The 21,756-nt window shown below is 45.8% G+C and overlaps 1 protein-coding gene across 1 annotated transcript; it reads left to right on the top strand.

Moving 5' to 3' along the window:
* Positions 1 to 5,624: 5,624 nt before the first annotated feature.
* Positions 5,625 to 9,017, top strand: LOC110983390 (uncharacterized). The gene is made up of 2 exons (XM_022242622.2): positions 5,625 to 6,853; positions 7,882 to 9,017. The coding sequence occupies exons 1-2, from the start codon at positions 6,367 to 6,369 to the stop codon at positions 8,382 to 8,384; spliced, it is 990 nt and encodes a 329-aa protein (XP_022098314.2). The 5' UTR covers positions 5,625 to 6,366; the 3' UTR covers positions 8,385 to 9,017.
* Positions 9,018 to 21,756: the final 12,739 nt, after the last annotated feature.

Below are 21,756 nucleotides of genomic sequence, written 5' to 3' on the forward strand. Positions count from 1 at the left end.
CCAAGTCTTGATTCGTCATAGAAATGGGAAGAAGCACTGCGCAAACCCGCCTGCTGCAGGCTGCACCTCCTTTCACTGCACCTCCTATTTTGTCATTCTCATTTCCGTCTGGCCTTTATTTTGGATTCCAATCGAGAAAAAACACCCAATATCATGTCACCCACCCTGTCCGAAATTTATGAAAGGAAAAAATTCCGATTAAACGATAATCTTCAGGATTTCTGTGGGAAATCGTGTAAGTTTTCCTTTCCCGTAATCGTCCGGCTCTCTCTCAAGTTAAAAAAAACCACGAATGAAAAGGGTCTCCAAACGTATACACTGCGCTGACTAATGTGTGTGTGGGGGTTTTTTTTCGTACAGCATGACAAATATTACTCAATTGGTCTGGACCCCCCCCCCTCAAATAAAATCGCCCATCCTCTGGCAATGTACGTGTACTGTACTTCGTTTGACATGCGGGCACCCGTCACTTTGCCTATAAAACACATTAACAAATACCGCTAACAGCTCCCACACCACCCCTCGTGTCACTGCTTACGCTTCGTTTTCACTTGACCTCGTTTGACCCCTGTGGCCCCGAAGTTCACCATTTGATGAGCTGCAGCCCCCATCTCGGATGATGGCTGTGGAACTTCGGTTTGTCATGACAGTATTGGAGGAGCAGCGCCCTCTTGTGGCTCCCGGTTCTCCATTCTATTATTCCGTTCCCATAAGGCAAATGCCTTGTCAGAACGAGGGGAAAATTCTGCAAAACTTTGGGAAATGTGAAGGCTTACATTTAACAATTTTGCAGTTGTTTTCTGGTATTTGTTGGTTTTACTTGGCGAACCTCAATTGCTCCAAATTCAGACAAAACGCGACAAGCTGACAGTCCTCCGTGTCGCCTCTCAAATAAGCAGTCTCGCTTGTAAAGGCGCATGCAGGACTTCCCAAGTTGCCTACGAAATCATAACGCTGTCGTATTTCACGCTTAGGTCTAATTGCTGTTTCAAAGCATGCGCTCTTTCTAACAGAACAAAATAGTACAGTCCCCCAGTAACTTATGTTACGGGAAGTGATGGGTAATTTGAACACTGAATAGGGACAGACCCCACCCATTTTTAAAGACGCTGGGCCCCTGTAATCCGATCCGATCCATGGTATATTGCCGGGCACATCTCGCGGGACAGATTCGCCGTTTATTATTTTATCGCGCGCGAAAACAAACTGTCAATCACGTCACAGACAAGTATTAAGGGGAAATGGTAATGAATTTTGTGAAGGCTCGTGAATGGACGTGAGTTTATGTTATCAGCGATAACAACAAAAAACGCTACGGGGAATGAATTAAAGGGAATGGATGATGCCTGTAAAAAGTGGACTAGTTATAATTTCGATTTTAAAATAGGAATCTTCCGTAATTTTCAGTATCAATGAAATGTGTTTCTGGTTTACAAGCGGAACTAACCCCTTTATTCGTAAAGATTCTGAGGGTTTTTTTGCATTCGTGTCTTTTACAATTGTTTTTGCTGATGAATCTAAGGCTGCATCCGAATCTCTTGTCTAGAGCTACGTCTAGGTCTTTGCTCCATTGGAAATGTGTGGAGAAGCGCCGACAATAGACCTAGCCGTAGCTCTGGAATCCCGTTTCGGACGCGGCCTTATTCTCCCAGCCTTGAATACTGTCAAGAAAATCGCGGACTTCCTCGTTTGATTGGGTTCAAAATGGTGCCGAAGTAAGCTGAGATTTCCGTGTCTGTGGAGATAAGTCAACGCGGAACGTGTGGGAAACAGCTGTGAATGCAACTAGAACGACCCATGCCATTTTTAGAAATGTTCTGAACGAAGGTTTGGAGTAGAAACTCACCGTCGCAATTGTAAATTCTTCAGCGCTCACTCCTCGCCAGTTTCCATTCGATGGGAGGTGACAGGCACAGACGCCCGAATGTTCCCGACGCTTTTTCTGTCGATCTATATACATCGGCAATCGATGCGTCATTGCTTCTGCTTTGGGGTTTGGGGAGTCGGTGTCCTTTCTCCACTTACCAAAGACGAGTGGACCAAGGTATGAGGCATACCTTGGTCCACTCGTCTTTGGTAAGTTTCTTGCTTTGTGAACGTCTTTGTTTGATCTTACTGTGGGCCTCCCGACTTAATTTTGGCCAATGTTTTGTTGAAAGACGACAATACTTCTGTTTTACATTGAGAGGCGTTTACCATAAACTCTTGCAGGAGTATGTCCAGTGAGCGCTGCTGTGCGGGCTCACATCCGAGCTGAAATCAGCGAATCTCCCCTTGTGTTTTCGAGTTCGAAGCTGTACCTTTAAGGGTTCTCGGGACGGAATATTTGGACAATCACTTTCAATAACAGGCAATCAGTGGGCTGCGGAAGAGATCGAGGGAAAAAAAACCCGCGCCAGTCGCTAATCGTACGGCCATTAGTCATGTTTGTCGATTGCCTTCCGACCATCAATAATAATTCACCATGCAGGTTTTGTTTCTTTTAATTGTTTAAACAACTCGCTGCGTTTGTTTAATCACTGATTAAAAAAGGGAGAAAGGAGGTTAAACTGTGCGACAACTCGGACAAGATTGACTTGTGAGTGGAAAAGTCAAACAATAAACAGCGATTCAATCTTAAGCCACAGTGTACAATCTTTGTTATAAAAAGGGTTTCTTTGAATAAGCGACCCATTCCACGATCAACTTTGGTTCCGACAATAAATCTCTCTCAGCGCGAATGCGTGAATCGCGTACACTTAACGGTTTTGTACTTTTTACAGGCCAAAAGGGGAAACCAGTCAGACAGATTTTTTCAACGAAAAAAAAAGTCAAAGATGCTTACAAACCGTTTTGGTAGTTTTTGTGTAGTGGAACTTTGAAAAGGTAGGGTGTACTTTTTAAGGGAAATATCTTTGTCGCTTGAAAGAGTCCCAATCTAACCACATTGGCAACAAGTGTTATTGTACGTCGTTCACTGAACTGTTCGTCAAAGCATTTTAAGAACGGCATCCCCACTTGCGCTCTCTTTGGAAGTCATCCGAGTGATGACTTCCACACACTGCAGGTCGGTATTTGAATTTCATGGGCCGAAATAGCTTTGCGTGTCTTAAGCTTCAATTTTTTTGCTCTTGCGTGGACAGTCCGTGGTCTCCATGGTATGCTATCCCAAAAGGGAACTTGTTGTCAACACGATTTGCGAGCTGGTTTTTTCCGTGAAAAAAAAGGAAGAAACGGAGTGCTAAAATGTTCACTTCTGCATCGCATTGGGTTCATCTTTTATCTTCTCCTGACTGGCCAAAATCCTCATTACTTTCAAAAGGGATCATATCTGGAAGAAAATCTCTCCCCGAATCATTGGAGTACTCACAGAATTGAACAGTTTTGCATAGAAGCTGAGAGATAGCGAAATACGCTCTTATTTTATGTGTCTTAAGTACCCGAGAGAGTTTTTTTTTTAATCGAGGAAACTACTTAAAAGTACTTTTCCCTGATTTTTCCTTTTAATGAGATATTTTTTATCATTGTCGTCAATGATAGTTTATTTTCTGGTTATCAATCCCAAGCTATGGGACACCGCTGTGAGTTATAGCGCCCTCTCGCACTGTTCCCGCCCTCTATCCAAATAAATCACCCCCCTTCGTGCCAGAGTAAAGCCGCACACGTCATGTACTCAGGGGCTGCCGCGGTGACTTGATCCATTATTTAGAAATTTGTGCCCGGCCGGGCTCACCGTTAATTGTTTGTATGCACGATGGATGTATACACAAGATTAGTGGACCTCCATCATTATGTTTGTGGATATAAGTCTAATGCGCCCCCTGGGTCAACCTCACTGGAAACCTTTTCTCCAAACCTCGTATACCCTCTTCGCCTGGTGCTTGCTCCGGGGTGAAAACCGCACCGAGCCGTGACTCGACTCTATCTCCCGGCGGGGCCCCGCCGTGGAATAACATAACACTCGCCCTGCTATTAAGGCTATGGGGACCGTTTACCGGAATCAAGAGATAGTTGTCGAGACCGGGGGAAATCCGCAGAAAAGTAAGCCCAAAGTATTTGTTGACATATGGTCCGCCTGCAAATTACTTATCTCAGTGTGAATTCCCCCGGGCCCGCGCGTCAGTCTTCCGCGGACGCAGCGTGACAGCTCGGTTGGTCGGACGTCCGGCCAATCGGGCGGCCGCACTGACGGCAGCTCTCGGGCGAGCGCAGGATAAAAGGTGGACGGCGATTGGTCCGGTAGGTGTGTGGGGGGGACATCGGTCAATCTCACGTCAAGTTCGTGCAACGGTAGTGGTGGTGGCGGTGGATGGGCCGGGGACCAGTCACCTTGTCAAAATAGCCTTGAAGGAGGAGGACCACCCAATCCGTTTTGGCAGCTCTCCTGCTCTGCGTCAAAGAAACTCCTCCACTTTTCCACCTTGGCTTCCTCTAAATAAAGACACCCCAAACAAGGATTGAGTGTCAGATAAAGATCCCTGTCGTTTACACGAACATTCCACACTCTCGCAGTAAACAAGAATGGCTTATTTTAGAAGAGGAAAATACGGTGTTCTCGGGACTGTCTTTCACAGAACTTTCTCCTCTCCTTCCATTTTCTTGCGTGAAGTTTAAGACCGTTCGTTCCACAAATTAATTGGGTTATTTATTTGGCTTGGTCGAGGCTGACATGCACCTTTTCACTCATTAACTCCGACCTAAGTGGCTGTTAATCATCGCTTTTTACAGCCAGTACTCTGTTCTCCAGCCAGAATAACAATAACGCGGGTTGAACCGCTGTCCTGTCCAAACATTACAGTTGGGGGTGCGGTTTGAGGTGTGCGGAGGTCCCCGAAGTCAATGACTTTTTTGGCCGAAGTGCACTTGATCGTAATCCGGTGCTGTAACAACAAAAGCCAAGTACTGTCACTCGCTGGTTGAAGAGGCTTCATTCACTTTCCTAATGACCAGTACGAGTACTGAAATGACTGGTATATGACAAGACATAACCAGTCTCAACATTATATCAAATGATATTCTGTCAATGTTGCCTTTAGGATTTCGATCGTCATATAATTTTATGTCGTTTTTTAAGTTAACGCAATCTGGCTTAAAGTTAAAGCTTGAACTTCAAGTTTGAATTCGTTTTTCCTAATTCAAAGTTTTATATAACAAGCTCATGAGACATCGATCAAACTTGAAAACGTTGCAATTTCATTCTATACTTATTACGAAGTTCGTATTACAAATTCAGTCGCGTCGGCGTGGCGCAGCCTGCGCTCTAAATATTCTCTGAAGACGTTCATTAGATTCCCCCACCATTTAGTCTTTAACCCTAACCCCCAGGGTGTATGTCAAATCGTATTAAAATTGGAGGATTTGGGACTGTTATGGTTAATGTGGTGGAGTTATTGGATAAAAATGTACAGCACAACACAGCACTCCAAGCAATGAACAAAGTTTTATACTTGTGTGAAGACAGACCATTGAAGAATACCGTGAACTTGTGCTCTCACCCGGCCTTATGCAAAATCAACCATGAGAGACGTTCGTGACACCACAGAGCAATAGTGGAATCCATGTGTGGTTAGACTTGTCACAGACATCAACTACTCGTTTTTGACAGATTATAACTTGACACGCATGACGGGCAGGTCTGCAGCGCTGAGCGAAAGCCCAACCCGTCCGCGGGCCCGGGTAGGTATGTGCTTTGGCAAATCAATTAGATTGAATTGCTACCACTTAGGCCGCAATTCAGACAATTGGATAAGGTGGGCGATAATCCAACGGTTGGGGGACACCCCGGGGCCAGCCCCCCTGTCCACCAATCACTCCAAGAAGGAGAGGGTTTATCTCTCAACGTTGCACCGGCTCCCTCGCCTTGTGTGGTTTTGGGACTTGATCCTGTCTTCATCATGGGGGCTGTAGCTGGCTCAGGGGTGCATTGTTTAACGGAGGTGCAGTTGCTTAACGACACGCAGCCAATGAGCGGCCGCGTCCCTGCTTAATTGCACCGATCACCCTCCCCCCTGCGATCGCTAACTTAACTCTCACCGGGCTGTCACTCTCACTCAGGGCCCGTCAATTTGTTCAATGATTAGCTTCAAACGGACCCGGAGTAGTCAGTAAATGGACCACGCGTGAAAGCCGTAGGAATTGCGACGGTGGTCTCATTACCCCAAGAGGCAACGAGTTGTCTGCAGCGGCAGGATCGGGGAGGATCTCTCGTTGAGGTGGTTCAGTTTATCCTTAGATACCGAGCCTGAAACATCAGCAACCGCAATTTTATACCGCTGTCACTTTGCAATCATCTGGGACCCTCCCTCGGGACGAGTTGTGCGCACACACCGTACCGTGAAGACTAAGATACCGGGCCGTCATCAGCGCTGCCAGAAAGAGCCGAACACCATGGTCGGCTCGACAGCCTCCCGTGTCAACGGCTCGCTCACGCCCTTCACCATCCTGGACATTCTCGGTCGGCGGAGCAGTGACAACAGCCAGACGTCGGCCGTCGATTCGCCGGAGGACGAGCTGCCGGTGCCGAAGTTGCGTGAAAGGCGAGCGACGTCGGCAGAGAGGTCTGAGGGCCTCCGGATGAGGACTGTCCCCGTGCCCGAGCGGCTGGACGCGCTGTACCCTGCGTCGACGGTGCGGCAAGCGGAACAGATGTCCCGGGAGCATCTTGCTCATCAGCGTCGTCCACATCATCAACAGCAGCTTCAAATTCCAAGGGAGGAGTTGGCACGATGCCGATACACGGACAGGGTATTCATTGAAAGAGAGGAAGGGTTAGAGCATGACCCAGTTCTTTTCTCCCGCCATCATCGACACGTTGCAGAAAAGTCTTCGAGAGGGGAAGAGAATCAGCGACCGGAATCACGTCTAGTTGAGACAGGTAGGTCTTTCTAATCTAAAAGCAATCAGATGGAATTCAAGCAGGATAAGTGTAATTGTACAGATAGTAAATCAACAGTGACCATGCAAGATCGGGCTAAAAGGGTATTTACCTCTCGCTAAGAAATTTCAATTTGTTACAAGACTGATAAGACTGGAACCAGTTTGATTGTGGCTGTTTTGTTTTGTTTTGTTTTTGAAGCATCTGTCACAAAGCAACCTTTTCTAAAATTTTGTCCTTGTTATCAAACTGCTGTTTTCAATTCGAAAAGTTTATGTTTGAGAAATTTGGATAATAGGATGTTGCTACCTCAAAACCACAATAAATAATTCAAAAGGGCGTTTTAAATATCTGAAGATAAAACCGAAACGGTTTAAGAGCATCAAAATCTATCTTTATACCAGTCTAAGTCACAGTTTTTCAGTAATACAATAATTCCTGTCCTGTTAAGCCAAATTGTCTCTAGCAACCAAAATTAGGATTTAAAATAATGAAAAAGCTGGCATCCCTCATTATCCCGTAGTAAAATTCACAGACTGACTTGTCCATATTCATCTGTTCGTGCTATGGTTGTTATCTCGATCAAATTTCATTTTAAATCGAAGATGGAAGCCTTATTTCAATAGGTACTTTTCAGCATCGCTGAAAGCAGCCAATATTTACATTTATTTACACAAAGTTGGACTACTGATGGTATGAGCCCCTTGCATATGACAGCTTTTCCGTGTCCGGTCCGGCTGTCTTCCTTCACAAACTCTAGTGCATGACATTCAACATCCGAATTTTACTGCCGTAAGAACGTGGATCCGTGCGGTTGGCCGACCAACTCAGTGGCCCGTCCCGGCCAAGAAAACATACCATGCCAGGCTTCTTATTGCCGTACCCGCTCCTGACGCTAGACCACCAAGAGTTCGAGTTTGTTTAACGGTTAAGAGCGTGCTCACGCTTCCCCGGGAGATTGTCAGCTTTGATTACAACTCATGTATTGGGACATTTTTTTCCCCTTTCTACCTTTTCTGACTCACCAGACGATCGAGTGATAGCTGAAAAATTGGAGGAAGAGGACGAGAAATCTCACCAGTCGCCCGCCCCGGCGTCGTCAGCGGGCTCGCAGAAGGAGGGACGTAAGAAGCGCTCGCGGGCCGCCTTCTCCCACGCGCAGGTCTTCGAGCTGGAGCGGCGCTTCGGCCACCAGCGCTACCTGTCTGGCCCCGAGCGGGCCGACCTGGCCGCTGCCCTCAAGCTCACCGAGCAGCAGGTCAAGATCTGGTTCCAGAACCGGCGCTACAAGACCAAGAGGAAGCAGATGGCGGCCGACATGATGTCCTCCCTGCCCGCCAAGAAGGTGGCCGTCAAGGTGCTGTTCAGAGACCCCCACGGTCAGCCGCCGCTCTACCCGGAGAGCTCTTTGCCCCTGCCGACGTCTCCCGTCACATACCACGGACTTCTTGGCCAATTCGGTTGCCACGCGTACCCTCCTATGTGCAGCCACTCGCATTACCCGTTAAATGGCCTTTTGTTTGGCCAGTAAGCTAAAAGTGGCTTTGTAACTGTGTGGTCGTCAACTTTGCCTGTGACTGTTTGGCCGTCAAGTCGGCCTGTAACAAAAATTCGCCATTAAAAATGGATCAAATATGGGGCATATTATGAACTGGGCTTCGATGATTCTACTGTATATAATCCAAAATGACATGTATTTGACCATTTTCCCGCCGATGTAACTTAAATATACGTAAGGAAACAAAGACACTCGTTTAACATTTTGAAAATTTGGACCCATCATTTCGTCACTATTCCAAAGAGGCTTGGTAATTTTGCGTTTTTCTTATCAACTACGCATTTATTTCACAGAAAGTGCGAAAGCTCTTTCAAAGGAATTCTAACTGCGTTTAATGTTTTACTTAATGGAATTATTGGAATTGTGTTCGAATTCTGTCTGCATTTTTTTCAGGTATTGTTGTGTTTCGATAACCGAAACATCCTTTAATCGTTGAAGGTCTCCAAGTACTTTGTTTGGAGAAACAGTCGGACTCCAAAAGAAAATTTACACAAACTACCAAATAATTCGACGAATTATATTATGGTCGTGGTCACTGATAGTACTGTAAAGATTGTAAATTGATATATCGATATTGTCATGTATGAATAAAGTCTGTGAACCGTAGACATATCATATATAAACTTTTCTTGAACAGATGTGAAACAAGTGAATTGAAGTTCGTCTGGACAATTTGTCTTTTTGATGTGATTGGGTCATGGTTAATATACGGAGCGATTAGTTGATTCTGTGGCGGCACTCAAGAAAATAAATACTCCCTCTCTGCAGCGGATAATTTATTGGCGACGGTATACACAGGGACCGCCGAAAGTGCCGAGCCCCCGCTTGCGTGTATTATGGCGTAGGCGCGAGAGGGTCCGCTCCGTCCGACCGTGACACAAGCCAGGCACGGCTCGACTTGAACTCGCACTTAACACTTCTCCGGCGGAATTGACGGGGCGGATTGTTTATTGGGCAGTGAAGTACAGCCCCGAAGTTGAGTTATTTTGCCGAAAATGTGGGCCCAAATGGTCCACCCAGCTTGCATACCGGGCCGTTGTTGGAACCCACATTGGCACGGCGACTCACGCCCTGGCAAGTTGTCCACTGGAAGGCAGCACTTTCATTACAACGTTTGGAGGCATTTACAGACTAACCTGAAATGAAAAGCGTCCAGAACGATACACGAATAAACTTCAGGCAAAGTAACGGAAACGAGTAGCCAAGACATCACGGGTAATGGCGGGCCTTGGTCGGTATTTTGCAGTAAATACTTCAGTACTTTAATGACGGAGTCATAACCCATACGATAAAATTCGAACTCTTAAGAAATCAGTTTTCCTATGCGGCCTCATCCTTCAGACGTGTAGTTTTCGTTCTTGGAATTAGTCCACAAATTGGAAATACATTCAATGGGTCAGTCGGTTAATGGAACCAGTAATGTCTCTGCAGCTGAAGTTGGATCTGAAAAGTTGTGAAAGAAGGGAGTTTCACCCATTCAAACATGTTAGACGAAACAGTTCCACGTGATATTTTGCTCAGTCCGGTCTTAACGCAAGGTAAAGTATATAAATTGTTCTTAGGAATAATCAAAATGCCAACCGCTCCATCACGCTTTATTCTACATATATATACATAACATAATGGGGGTGCGTTTGAAAGAATGTCACAACCGCAGCGGTGGTTATCCCTGAGGTTGACAGTGTCCTTGCATCGTTAACTTCTCGTGTCTTCTTCCGTTGTTTCTTTAAACTCACAAGATACAGTGGGTTTTTTTCTGGAAACCTTCGGTATATATCACAACCAGAAAGCGAGAAGCAATGCAAAATGAAAAGTGGGCCTATCACGTCAATAGTGAAACGAATTGCTCACGAAGAAACAAACTCATCAGATGTGTCGACAAAATTATCATTTTTGCTCTTTTCATTGAGGATTTTTTTCAAGGAAATTACAACATCAGGGGGCTAGACCTACCGATGTCGATTTAGTGGTCAAAACTCGAGCGACTTTCTCCACGGTTCGGAAAGATCAAGCCGCTTGTCAACACCCGATAATGTGCTGATCGTCCCCTTGATGAATAATCCAATTTGTATTGGTCCAATTGGAAATCCTCCGTGTTTATCTTTAGTATTTCCGCAGGCAGCGATATGCGTCAAATTAATTACCGTTGCCCATTAACTTGGAGAAACAAAGACAGCCACAGAGTGCGCGAAATGTGGGCTAAGTGATATCACTTTAATTAATTTGTTAGGCTAATGGCTAATTTACATGAAATGTTCTTTACATGGATCGTGGGGCGTATGAGGTAGCCTGGAAAGTGGCATGCTGTAATGTAGTTTTGATTGTCGGATTTTTTTTTCCTTTTTCTTTTATTAATTGAATTTTGCGGCTTGGTACGGGTCTGGCGTAGCACAATGCCCGTACAGGAAGGATCATGGCCCGCTGCCCATTCCTGCAGTGTGTTGTTTTAGCAGTTAGCCCCAGCAAACACATTAGCGCAGTAAATATTTGCACCGCGCTTACGGTGTTGGCACACGGGTGAATGGCGCGTCATTTACCCGGCGCGGCAGTCGGGCCGTAATCCCCTCTCATCCCAGGGACTTCCCAAGAATACGCCCAGTTGTGTGCCGACTGCATTTTGGGACTCGAAACCCCCCTCTTTCAGAGCTGTGTGCTCAAGAACTTTTCCCATTCTGCGCCGAGTTTTTCCCCTCCCCCTCCCCCTATGTCGTTTTCTTTGTGGCTTTTGTGCCTCTTGTATTATTCTGTTTGTACTTCCTGGGCTTAAGAAGTACTTGCTAAGTTGTGTACAGAAATACTTCCAGGATTTTTCTTCCCAAACCATTCAGTTAGATGCAAAAATATGCCGAGCTTGTTTGACTCGTCTGGGCTGATACCCAATTCAAACTGAATTAGTTGAAAGCAGCATTAAAAGGGCCTTTTCGATTCTGAAATGGCACACTCGTATCAATCTGTTGTGGATGAAGCGAGAAATTGTGCTTCATCGAAGAAATGGGCTCGTCTGTTTGTTTGTTTTTTTTTCCAACTTTTTAAACAAGGGGATTTTTCAAAATCAAACAGCATCATACTTCCTTTAAGGTCGAATCAACCTCGACCGTTACCTTAAATTTAAACCTCGACAATTATTTCAACTTTGAACCTGGTCATCTATTCACTTGTTTATATTTGAATTTTGAGTGGGGTGCTTTGTATAACCTTTTCTTCTTTAGTCAAGCACAAAAAAATGCGATAATATCTTTATAACAGCCAAGCTAATAAGTTTCTTCGGTTATGGTTGCTATGGTTTCGCGAACACTTTCTCTCCCCAGGCCTTTAGAGGAGAAAAAAAATATGTCATGTCCGGGGCAGCGTTGCGTCGCTCCAAGCGACGACCTCTTAGGCGAAGACAAGTGATGAAATAAATCCCGGTCGCTCTCTTTTCGTATAAATATATTTACCTCTCTGGCCATTACACGCTGCAAGCGCCCAGCAAAGTGGTCTGAAACTTGCCACTCTTTACACAATCCATTAAGCCGTTCAAACACAGACCGATGAAAAAAAAATACAGACATATCATGGGTATGGGGGAATCTGTCACACATGCTATGCAGCAATGTGCTTTTTTTTCCTAGAGAGCTCTGTCTACTAAACGCTATCTCTCACTTAAAGTCGACAGACGCAAACACTTGACTCGAAACGCTGTGTGATGGCACAGTAAGTCCCCTCTTTTGAAAACCCGTTTTAGCCACACACGTAGCGGCCGTTTTTGCTGGCTGATGGGTACTCTTCGATATTTTCAAGCTGAGATAACCGATTTCCTTTTTCGACGTTAAAGTTGAGTTTTGCAAGTGATAGAGAACAGAGTGTTTGATAGAGGACAAAACGCAAATCCGGGAACCTTTTGGATCACTAATTTTTAAGGGGTTATAGCAGCATACGTATATATTTAGCACGAAATTATTTATTTAGCGCGTCATTTTGCTGTGTTAACGAGAACATTATTATGTTTATCAATCTCTTGTTGAAAAGTTTCGTCTGATCAAAGGAAAGACGAATGCTCCCATCAATGAAATCATTTTTTTTTCTGAAAGAGAGAAAGTTTGCAGTCGTCAAGGTGATACTCTACGCAAAGTTTTACCCTTATCAAAACTGGATTAACTCTTGTGAAAGTCTGCTAAAAAAAAATTGTTCCAATTTTACCCGACTGAATCACTAATTGGTACACTCTCATTCACTGACCATTTCACAACGATGCTCAATTTCTGAACCAATTCTTTTTTACATTGCTTTATTGTTTAATAATTACCGATGTTTTTTCGGGAATTCTGAATTCCCTTGAAAGTGCAGTTAAAAGTAAAATAATTATGATATACATTGCGCATGCATGGTCAAGCTGGCATCTCGTAGGGCACCAGTCAAAAAGTGGTGTCTGGATCGACAGACGGGCTGACCGACAGGTCTGCGCTCTTTTGGTGTTTTTGCTCACACACTTGTAGTCTCTGGGTGGCCGTCTTTCCTTTATACATGTCACTCTGCCCTCCCACTCACCGGGGATATAAGAGGGCCTTGTCGCCCCTCATTCCAAAACACCGGGGATGGTGTTATCACAAGAGGGTACCGACCAGGCAGACGGAAGGTCCCCCGGCGTTTGAGCCGTTATCAAGTACCCCTGTGTCCTCGTGAAATCGCTTCCCTTCAAACCCAGCAACTCCCTGGCACGGCAGAAACCCGGCTTTTTGTGGAATTTTTCCTAGTTATTTTCTTAGCGCGCTGTCAGTGTCCCCAACACAGCCCCCCTTCTAAACAAATGTAAACACATACAATATTAGGCGCTAAATTGCGTGGGACAGGTCGGATGAAAAATGGGTCATTTTCCCCCCAGATGAGATGTGGAGTGTGACTTGATTGCATCCCTAGTACTGCCACATTCTGGGTGCTGAGAGGAAACGTAAGGAGGATAGTAATGGAACTGTTCCGAAAAGTCCAAAGCGCTTGTGGCTCCTGGATTTTGTTTGTTGTATTTTTGTGTGTTTGCTGTTCATTGTTGTTTGTTTGACTGCTGCTGCTGCTGTTGTTGTTGTCGTTGTCGTCGTCGTCGTTGTTGTCGTCGTTGTTGCTATTGTTGAAACGGTCAACAAATTCGGCAACATTAAAATCAGATGATAAACTTTACTTCACTGCAAATTATAGAATATTTCACCACCAATTATGAAACTTGTAACTTACAGGTTTTTAGTCTTCTGTGTTATCACAGAGCAAGGAAACTGTGATATGAGTTGGAATTTCGTCGTCTAGTGGAAGGAACTTGCTCTGCGATATGAGTTGGTATTTCGTCATCTAGTGGAAGTGATTCACTTCATAATGTTTGACTGATGTAAGATCTTACTTAGCGTTCCACGAAAAGTTTTGGCGTGTATAAACGTCAAATCTGCCCACCGGTAAATGACTGCCGGCAGCTTTGGATGTTCAACTACACTGTGTTGGTGAAAATACAAAATTTACATTGTTTATTTTGATTACCATAACATTTTCAAATTTGTTTTGGGAAAAACCCAAGAGACAGCCACACTTTTTTGCACGTCATGAGCCGCATCGGAGGGTGTTCGTGGCTTGCTCCATTTCTTTTCTCGGAAACGTTAAGTCCCCTACGGCTATACGTCTTGGCCTCTCATCGGTATCGGTCCTGTCACCCCCCCACCACCACCACCACCACCACTATCACCACCACCGCCATACGAACGACAACCCCCCCCCACACACACACACACATACACGCATGCACCTCCGGTCCCGTCGCCCGACACTCGGCTCAAAATTACTGCCCATCTCTGACAATGCCACCCTGAAAGTTAAGTGCCGCAGTGCGAGATATTGTGTAAACCATGTCACTCTTATCATGCATGAGGAGACCCTCAAATTACCAGGTGAGCCAAGCCCGCTGGGCCTCCTAGAGTCCTTCCTCAACCAGCCCCTATGCCAAGTACCTCATCTCCACTCTTGCGAAATGCTGCCGTTATATCTTGACAGCGTCGTAATCTAAACAATTATGAAGTTTTCTCGCGTCCTTATCTCCAGAAAAAGAGCAGTATACTTCAACCTGCCGCGCACTAAAATCTTCGAGCCCCTCTATTTTGGGCCACTGTTAAGTTCCCAGGCATAAATATTTACACCTGTAGGTGTTTTTATGAAAACTCCTTAAATGCCACACCATCTTCCCTCGGCTAAGAGCTTAGGGCCGACCTGCACACCCAAGTCCTTGCCGTTGCGCCTGTGGGGGGGGGGGCTGTATATTATGCATAAACATCTTGGCCTACCTACCTCATGGCATACCTGAACAGCCAACCCCCCACCCCCCGGTATAAACACGGCGCGAATGACGGACGGCGTGTGATGTGTGGTTTGGCGTCCACACCTGGGGAACAGACGCGACCCCCACGGAAGCCAGCGTGCATGTGAGTGGTCCACTGAGTCAAGAAACTAGAAAGGACAGATCCTCCCCTCCGCCGCGAAAGTATAGGGTCAATTGATCGTAATGTTGTTGATGGATAATGGATCCATATTTGATCCCTTCTTCTGGACCATTCAGTTTAGGACTGTTCCTTTCAACTGGAAGTTACAAGTTAATCAGTGTACCGCCTCTGAGGTATATCGGTACTGACACACCCAGTTGAACGCCCTTGTCCATCATCACAAGTCGCATCCCTTTTAGAGACTTACTTTGGAGAGTGAATCTACCACTGCTTGCCTATTCCGACACCGCCTCGACAAAAGAAACACCCCGCATAAAATCCCACCCTACGTTTTCACAGCCTCCACCGTCGTCACGACGCCGCTGGATCGACTTTGCTTCGATCAATTCTGTCAGAGGCCTGATTCCATCGAATACAAGACATCAAACTGCAAGTCAAAATTTAAGAAAGTTACAATCCATTAAAGTTTGCACCGAGAAAAATGATGAGGCGCTTTCTTCCTTTCGACTTTGTGAGATAAATCATGTTTTGATAGTCCTACCTGGATCGTTTGATGGCAGACAAGGGCCGGGAAATGACCATAACACGCACCTAAATAATAACCGAGACATCTGGAAGATGCACGCGAAAGAAATGTTATTGAAACCTACGACGGTACGACGCAGAAAAGTCACTCGTATATGTCACGAAGTCCCATCTGGGGAAAGCGGTTAAGAAAAGTATGACGGAATTTGTCTTCGAAGGAGCGATAAAAAAAACGAAGGGTGCTTTACCAACAAGTCAACAGCGCCATAAAACACGGACGGCCCGCAGGGTTTTTTAACTCCGCAGAGGGGCATGATGGGTCGCACTAATAATAAATATTTCCATCAGATTTTATGACGTGGGTAAGGTGAGATAATTCCCTTGTTTAGAATGCCTGAACGTGGAGGGTCCGAGTGGCGTACCGGGGCGACTTCGCCCCAAAAGGTGCAAGTCGCCGAAGTGGCTTTAAAGTGTTCGGTGTAAAGCCTACGGTCGAACTTTGACCCTGACGCCGTAACTTCCACTGTGGAATTACTTTGGATTTTACAGAAGCCCTTCTCGCCGAAGGAATTACACTTTTTACACGTGGAGTTGTGGCAAAATAATAACAGTCCTCCTCTCCAGTTTGGCCTCTCCCCAATATTTAGTAAATGTTTTTGCAATTAAGGTTGCCACATTTTGGGGTTATTCGTAAACGGCGGCCACGTGACAACACAATTGAGTTGTGTAGACCAGAACATCCGGCCTGGATCCCTGGCTAAGTGAATGAATTATACGGCATGCCTGTCAAGCGGCCCGTATGTCAACGGCCAGATACATATCATGTTTTGCCATCCGAGGAAATTTCTCCCCGCGCGGAAAATATTGCAAAATCTTTCCGCGATTAAAACAATAAGCAAAACCTCCGGTGCGGGGCCCAGGGGTCCTGGGTTAGAGTAAACTGTTCGCTGCGCATATGTGTGACGGTTCGCGTTGGATGGTCGGCGCTGGAGCACATGCACACGGTACGGCGGGCCCTCAGCCACCGAGGTATTTACGCCTCGGAGCAGGACCACGGTTGAGGGGAAAAGACCACAACTTCGGCAGGGTTTGGTTTACACACGCCAGATCTACCTATGGCCCCCCTCGACAAATAGGCAGGAGCGATGGGAGCCTCGTCACTCGTCGACCTTGTAAATGTAGGTCTAAGTGACTCTTGGCCGGGAACGAGGCCCCGAACGCCCGCGAACACTTAAGCAGGACTTGGCATTTAACACTTATTAACCGGACTCGGGGGGAAGTGCGTGGAAAGACCTCGCAGTCAGACGCGCAAGACAAACAGGGGAAATCTCCGAATATTTGGGGAGAAAATCCCGAGGGACTTGGCCTTTGTTAAATATCATTACGGCGTGGATATAACACACCTTGATAACTTCATTGAATTTGTAGAAACTCTTTGCTGGAGTGATTTGTGAAAAGCTGTCGAAGGAAATGTTCAATTGATAAAATCAATATTCTAGTACATGTATTTGGAGAACCTCGCGATGCTTTAAAGGGGGGCTGTACTCTAGGTTGTTTGTGTGATGAGTTATTTTCCTCCTGAAGTGACTTTGGGAAGACTGTAATTTACGAGAGTCAATTATTACCGAACGACTTCAGGAGGACACCCCCCCCCCGCGTCCCATTTGTAAAGGCCGGAGTTTTTACAGGTGTGCTTCAGGGGCGGTTTACAAAGACCAAGGTGTTGAGAGTTGTGTTTAATTGTGTCAGGGAAGACCGCCCACCGTAAACAAGTCAGTCCGGCCGAAATGATTTTAATGATCGCGGTTTTTTCGTGGCTTGAAAGAATGATCGCCCTCTTTTCCGTAAGCTTCCGTCCTGTTCTCTTTTTTCTGCTCTATACTTTCTTGATCTCCTCTACCACCCGGGCTCACTACCTTGGGCGGATTGCTTACTGGGGCTTTGTTAGGCCAAGGAGACGGACACAAAGCGCTGTGAGGCTCATCTCTTCTAGGTTTTTTTTTAAGATAGAGGGGGGCCGGGTGAGTGAGACCCGAACAACAGCCCCTATCGCGTCGTCGATCCCGGCCCCGTGCACATCTGCTCAGCATGTCCAAATGCAGGGGCCTATTGTTCACCGTCCCGGTGAATGACAGAGGCAGATCTTCCGCCCCATTGCGCCGCATTAAGCGCGGCAATTAGGCCCCATTATACCGGCGTGTTATACCCAACACTTCAGCTGAATACGCCAGTCATTAAACTCTCCAGCGGTTTCACACTTGGAATAATCTTGGCCCATTCAGGGCCCGCGACGGGTACTTTGGGCCCTTCTTTGTGGCGAGTGATGGCCCAATAACGGGATAATGTCGCCCTGCGGATCGTTAATGCCCCTTTTCCGGGGACAATATCTACCTGTGTCCCGTTAGATTGTTCGCGGCTGACCAGACATGTTGTAGTTTATTAGAAACCTAATACCCTACTTCTAAATTAAGGTAACGATTTATGGACCCCAAATGAAGAGGGTCTCTGACTGCATCTGAGACAGGTGGCACAAAGGGTGGGGCACAGGGGGAGACACAAAATGGAGCAGAAAATGAGACAAAGAAAAAAATATGTGCCAGGGACAGGCATCAGTCCTGAGAAAAACCGGGATGGGGACCGTTAATGTGGCACAGTTGTCTCCAGGGGCCATTTGTTGGGTAGGCCTAAATGCCGAGAGAGCGCATGCCGTCGAGCTGAAAATCACAGAATTTATGAGGAGAAAATTGCAGGGTAACCTGGCAACAACGAGTGATCACTGACAAGGTATCAACGACGGACCGAATGGGGTAGGGGTGGAGTACGACAAAACGACGGTGTGAGTGTTCCCATGGCTCAGCCCCATTCGCGCTTGTCACACAGGGGCGAGTTTTAAGTACACAGTCGGCCAGGCCCCCGCGGCGTTTTTCAACTGGTTTGTATACATTCCACGGCGAAGAAGGTGGGTTTTCTTGGAGTTGTTACGGAGGGGGGCTATGCCCGCTTAATGACACCTCATGGGATGTTGAAGAGGACTCCCTGAAAGGACCGCTAGGAAGTCAATGGACGGAGGCTGTCACTCAATGGGACGGGGCTTTGTGCCAAGTTACGCGGCGGGGTAATCACATTGATTTCCCACTACCTCTTGAGAGACTGGCATCCTTTTGAAAACTGGGGGAACTATGTTACGGAGCATTTTCTTCTCCTAGTTTTCATTCCTTGGGTCCGGACGTCAGTTTAAGGGGGTGGTTGGATTATAGTGCGTTAGCTCGGAAAACATTGACCAGGTGTATTGTGGTGAGGTGTTTACCTCAAACACTTCAGCGGTGTTGGATTTATTTGGGAAGGAAGGCGATATTATTCTGTTGGGACGAGTGGGGAACGTAAGAATGAAAATAAGGCGCAATTAAGAAGGGTATTGTCACGGCCGGGGGTTAGGAGACTGCTTAGATCGTCCCCTGGGTCGATCCGTGATGTGGATCATTCATTTGGAAATTCGTTTACGATTGTGTCATCGCCAGGTAGTAGACGTGTCATGAAATTATCAAGTATTAATTAAATGTATATTGAGGAATTCAAAAGCCTGATAAAAGTCTGTTGTACTACAAAACCATCAAGTGGAATGAGGGACATCTTCACCTATATTGAAACCACGAAGAGCGTCACGCGCACGAAAAAGTTCAAATTCTTGAAAACTGAGACGATCTGGTAAGATAATTTCGATGCAAATTTGAACTTTGATTGGAAAATGACCAAGGACTAATCTTTTTCGTGTCGTTACACCCGAGGAGTCATGTTGGCGTAGTGGTTCTTTCCTCGCCTTCCACTTCTGGGGTCGGGGTTCGATTCCCGGCTCGGCCCATATGAATTGGGTTTTCAGTCCCCACCTGATTTCGTGGGTTTTTTCCCAGAATATTCGTCTGGGGTTTTCTCCCACCTGTAAATCTATAACCGCCTCTCATAATCTCCCCTCAACAGGTTTCTTCAGACTCACGAGCTACAGTGTCTAGGCCTATACAGGGCATTTTTTAGGAATCCTTTGTGTAATTACAAGAAAGGATTAATAATACTAATGATAGTGAAATCAAACTTTGAACGACTCAGTTCAGGGCTGACCATGAACTGAGCAAATTAGAAAGTCTTGGACTTTGGAACCTAACATTCACTGAAGAACTCTCGTGCAACACCTTTAAGTCTTGACTGGCGAGACCCAAGCCAGTCAGGGTTCAATGTCAGTGCGCGCGGCAGACACACCCAGAGCCCTATAGCCTTCGTAGAGTGGGACCAACTTGACGGTTGTAGAACAACAAACAATGCCCGAGCTCTCAACGGTAATGATGCTGACTTGCGTCCTGGGCAAAAATATACAATCGCTCATATTTGTCAATCACGAAAGATGTGAAGTATGGGATCCTGTAGTGGACGTCGTTGACAATCCTCTCTTTCAAATATGAAATCCTTATTAATAGGTAATGGCGGTTAAAAACAAATATGAACACTTTGCATCATACCTCGTACACAGTCCTATGGGCCCCGAGCGGGACCAATAGAGGGTGCAATTTTCCTAACAACGGAGGCTCCTCTGGTAGGAACTCCACTTCGCTGGTTTACAAAAAACTATGAGATGCATGCGATGCACTCCCGTCCCTGCCAATCAGAGGAACACTGCCCGCCAGCATGGCTCCTTTCAATCGATGAGGGGGTGCTTCTACTCAAGACGGAAACGGTCTACGGATCGGGACGCGATCTATGGCTCAGATTTGTGCTCACAGCAACGAACAGCCGTAGCTTGTCCGTATCGTTTCGGCCACAATCGGCTTAACAGCAGAGATGGCAGATCAAGAGACAGTTACATCATTGCGTATACGGGTTTGTAGCTCTATGGTTTACGTAAGTCTCTTGTTTGATTTTCTTTCCATTTTGTTGCTCCCCACAGCAGTGATGGTATCTCTTGACGCTCTGTGTGAATTCAGGGATTGAGGTTGGCAATCTAAAAACTGTTGTTGTGTAGCAAATAGTTTATCACTGAGTGTAATTGCGAGTTCTCGTCCCAATGTTGTACCTGAAGACAGTTGAGATAACAGAAAAGGAACCCAATTCTATTTGATTCAACGCATCCTTTGTCAACATGTGAAGCTTTCTCACTACGTACGTACGTGTAAATTTCCAATTGACAGTTTCGGTATCCAAGTTAATTTGTTCGTGTCCGTATACGTATCCCCATGACACCGCACGTACACGGGTACGTACAAGGTTTCAAACATTTAGTTTCGGCATGACTCGCACTTCCGTACGTGATGATGCACGCGGCAATGTAGCAACATCGGTGGCACTGATTTCTTCAAAAGCTAAATTTATTCACCCCAAACTTAACTCCAAGAGATTGCTATCCAATCAAACGATACATCAAGTTTCGCGAAAGTAGGAATTTTTTTTGTTTCTAGGGGTACAATTTGGTACTAATGATGTGGTGTGTGCAAAACCGAAACTTCATACGTACCGATTCCGTACCAAGTTGCTTCCATACGTTGCCGTCCGTGCAACTTCTCCGCATCACGTATAACAAAAGAGTCTAAAGTGATGACATCATCAGCCCAAAAAAAATACAGATATGTGATACGCGAGCGGATTTTCTCTTTGCCGAAACTGCATATCTGTATCTTTGCAAAGGCAGGTCCGAATGGCTAACATTTTTTTCGATGACTTTAGCGAGCCTTCGTAGTGAAATGCAAGTCGACTCACCTAATAGTCGGTGCCGTAGCCTGAGGCCGCGCTGCAGCATATTGAGAGGGTGGTATGGTAAACACACGTGTATCACACGCATAGCCGTGTATGATTGACACGCACCAATCACGAGAAATGCCAGGGCATGCAGAAAATGACGTTGTTTAGTGTCGTGGGGAAGACGTATTGGAAAAATACTCCCGGATGTTTGGAATGCTTTGGGAAATACTTAGAATCATTTGGTGAGAGAGAAGACGAGGTATTCAAATAATGAAGGGCAGGCCGGCAGTGTGGGGTGACATAAGAATGTGCGATGGACTTGCACATGTCTAAATTCTGATCGTATGCTGTGTTCAAATTCGGCACCTTAAAATCAAATTATAGAACCAGGATCGGTTGGATAGAACAAACCTGCAAATCTAAAAAGCAAAGGCACAAATGCGATATTTCATATCAAGTTCAATTTTTTCTAGCAATTTCAAATTTTCATGTCATCGAAGAATCTTGATGACATCCGCCAAAACACATATAGTGGGTGTCCGGGGGGGTCTTCCCGATGCTAACGCCTTCATAGACTGAACAACTTACAGAATAAAACAAGCAACTTTAACAACAGGTAAGTTCTCGCTGATTAGTTACGTGGTTACTCA

The sequence above is a fragment of the Acanthaster planci genome, linkage group LG13, assembly GCF_054643075.1.
Source record: "Acanthaster planci isolate LZ-2023a linkage group LG13, COTS_SCS, whole genome shotgun sequence".
In the NCBI taxonomy this organism is placed as follows: domain Eukaryota; kingdom Metazoa; phylum Echinodermata; class Asteroidea; order Valvatida; family Acanthasteridae; genus Acanthaster; species Acanthaster planci.

Coding starts and splice junctions, on each gene's coding strand:
- LOC110983390 (XM_022242622.2), top strand. CDS start 6,367: ATGGTCGGCTCGACAGCCTCCCGTGTCAACGGCTCGCTCACGCCCTTC. Junction 6,854..7,881: donor ATCACGTCTAGTTGAGACAG/GTAGGTCTTTCT, acceptor CTGACTCACCAG/ACGATCGAGTGATAGCTGAA.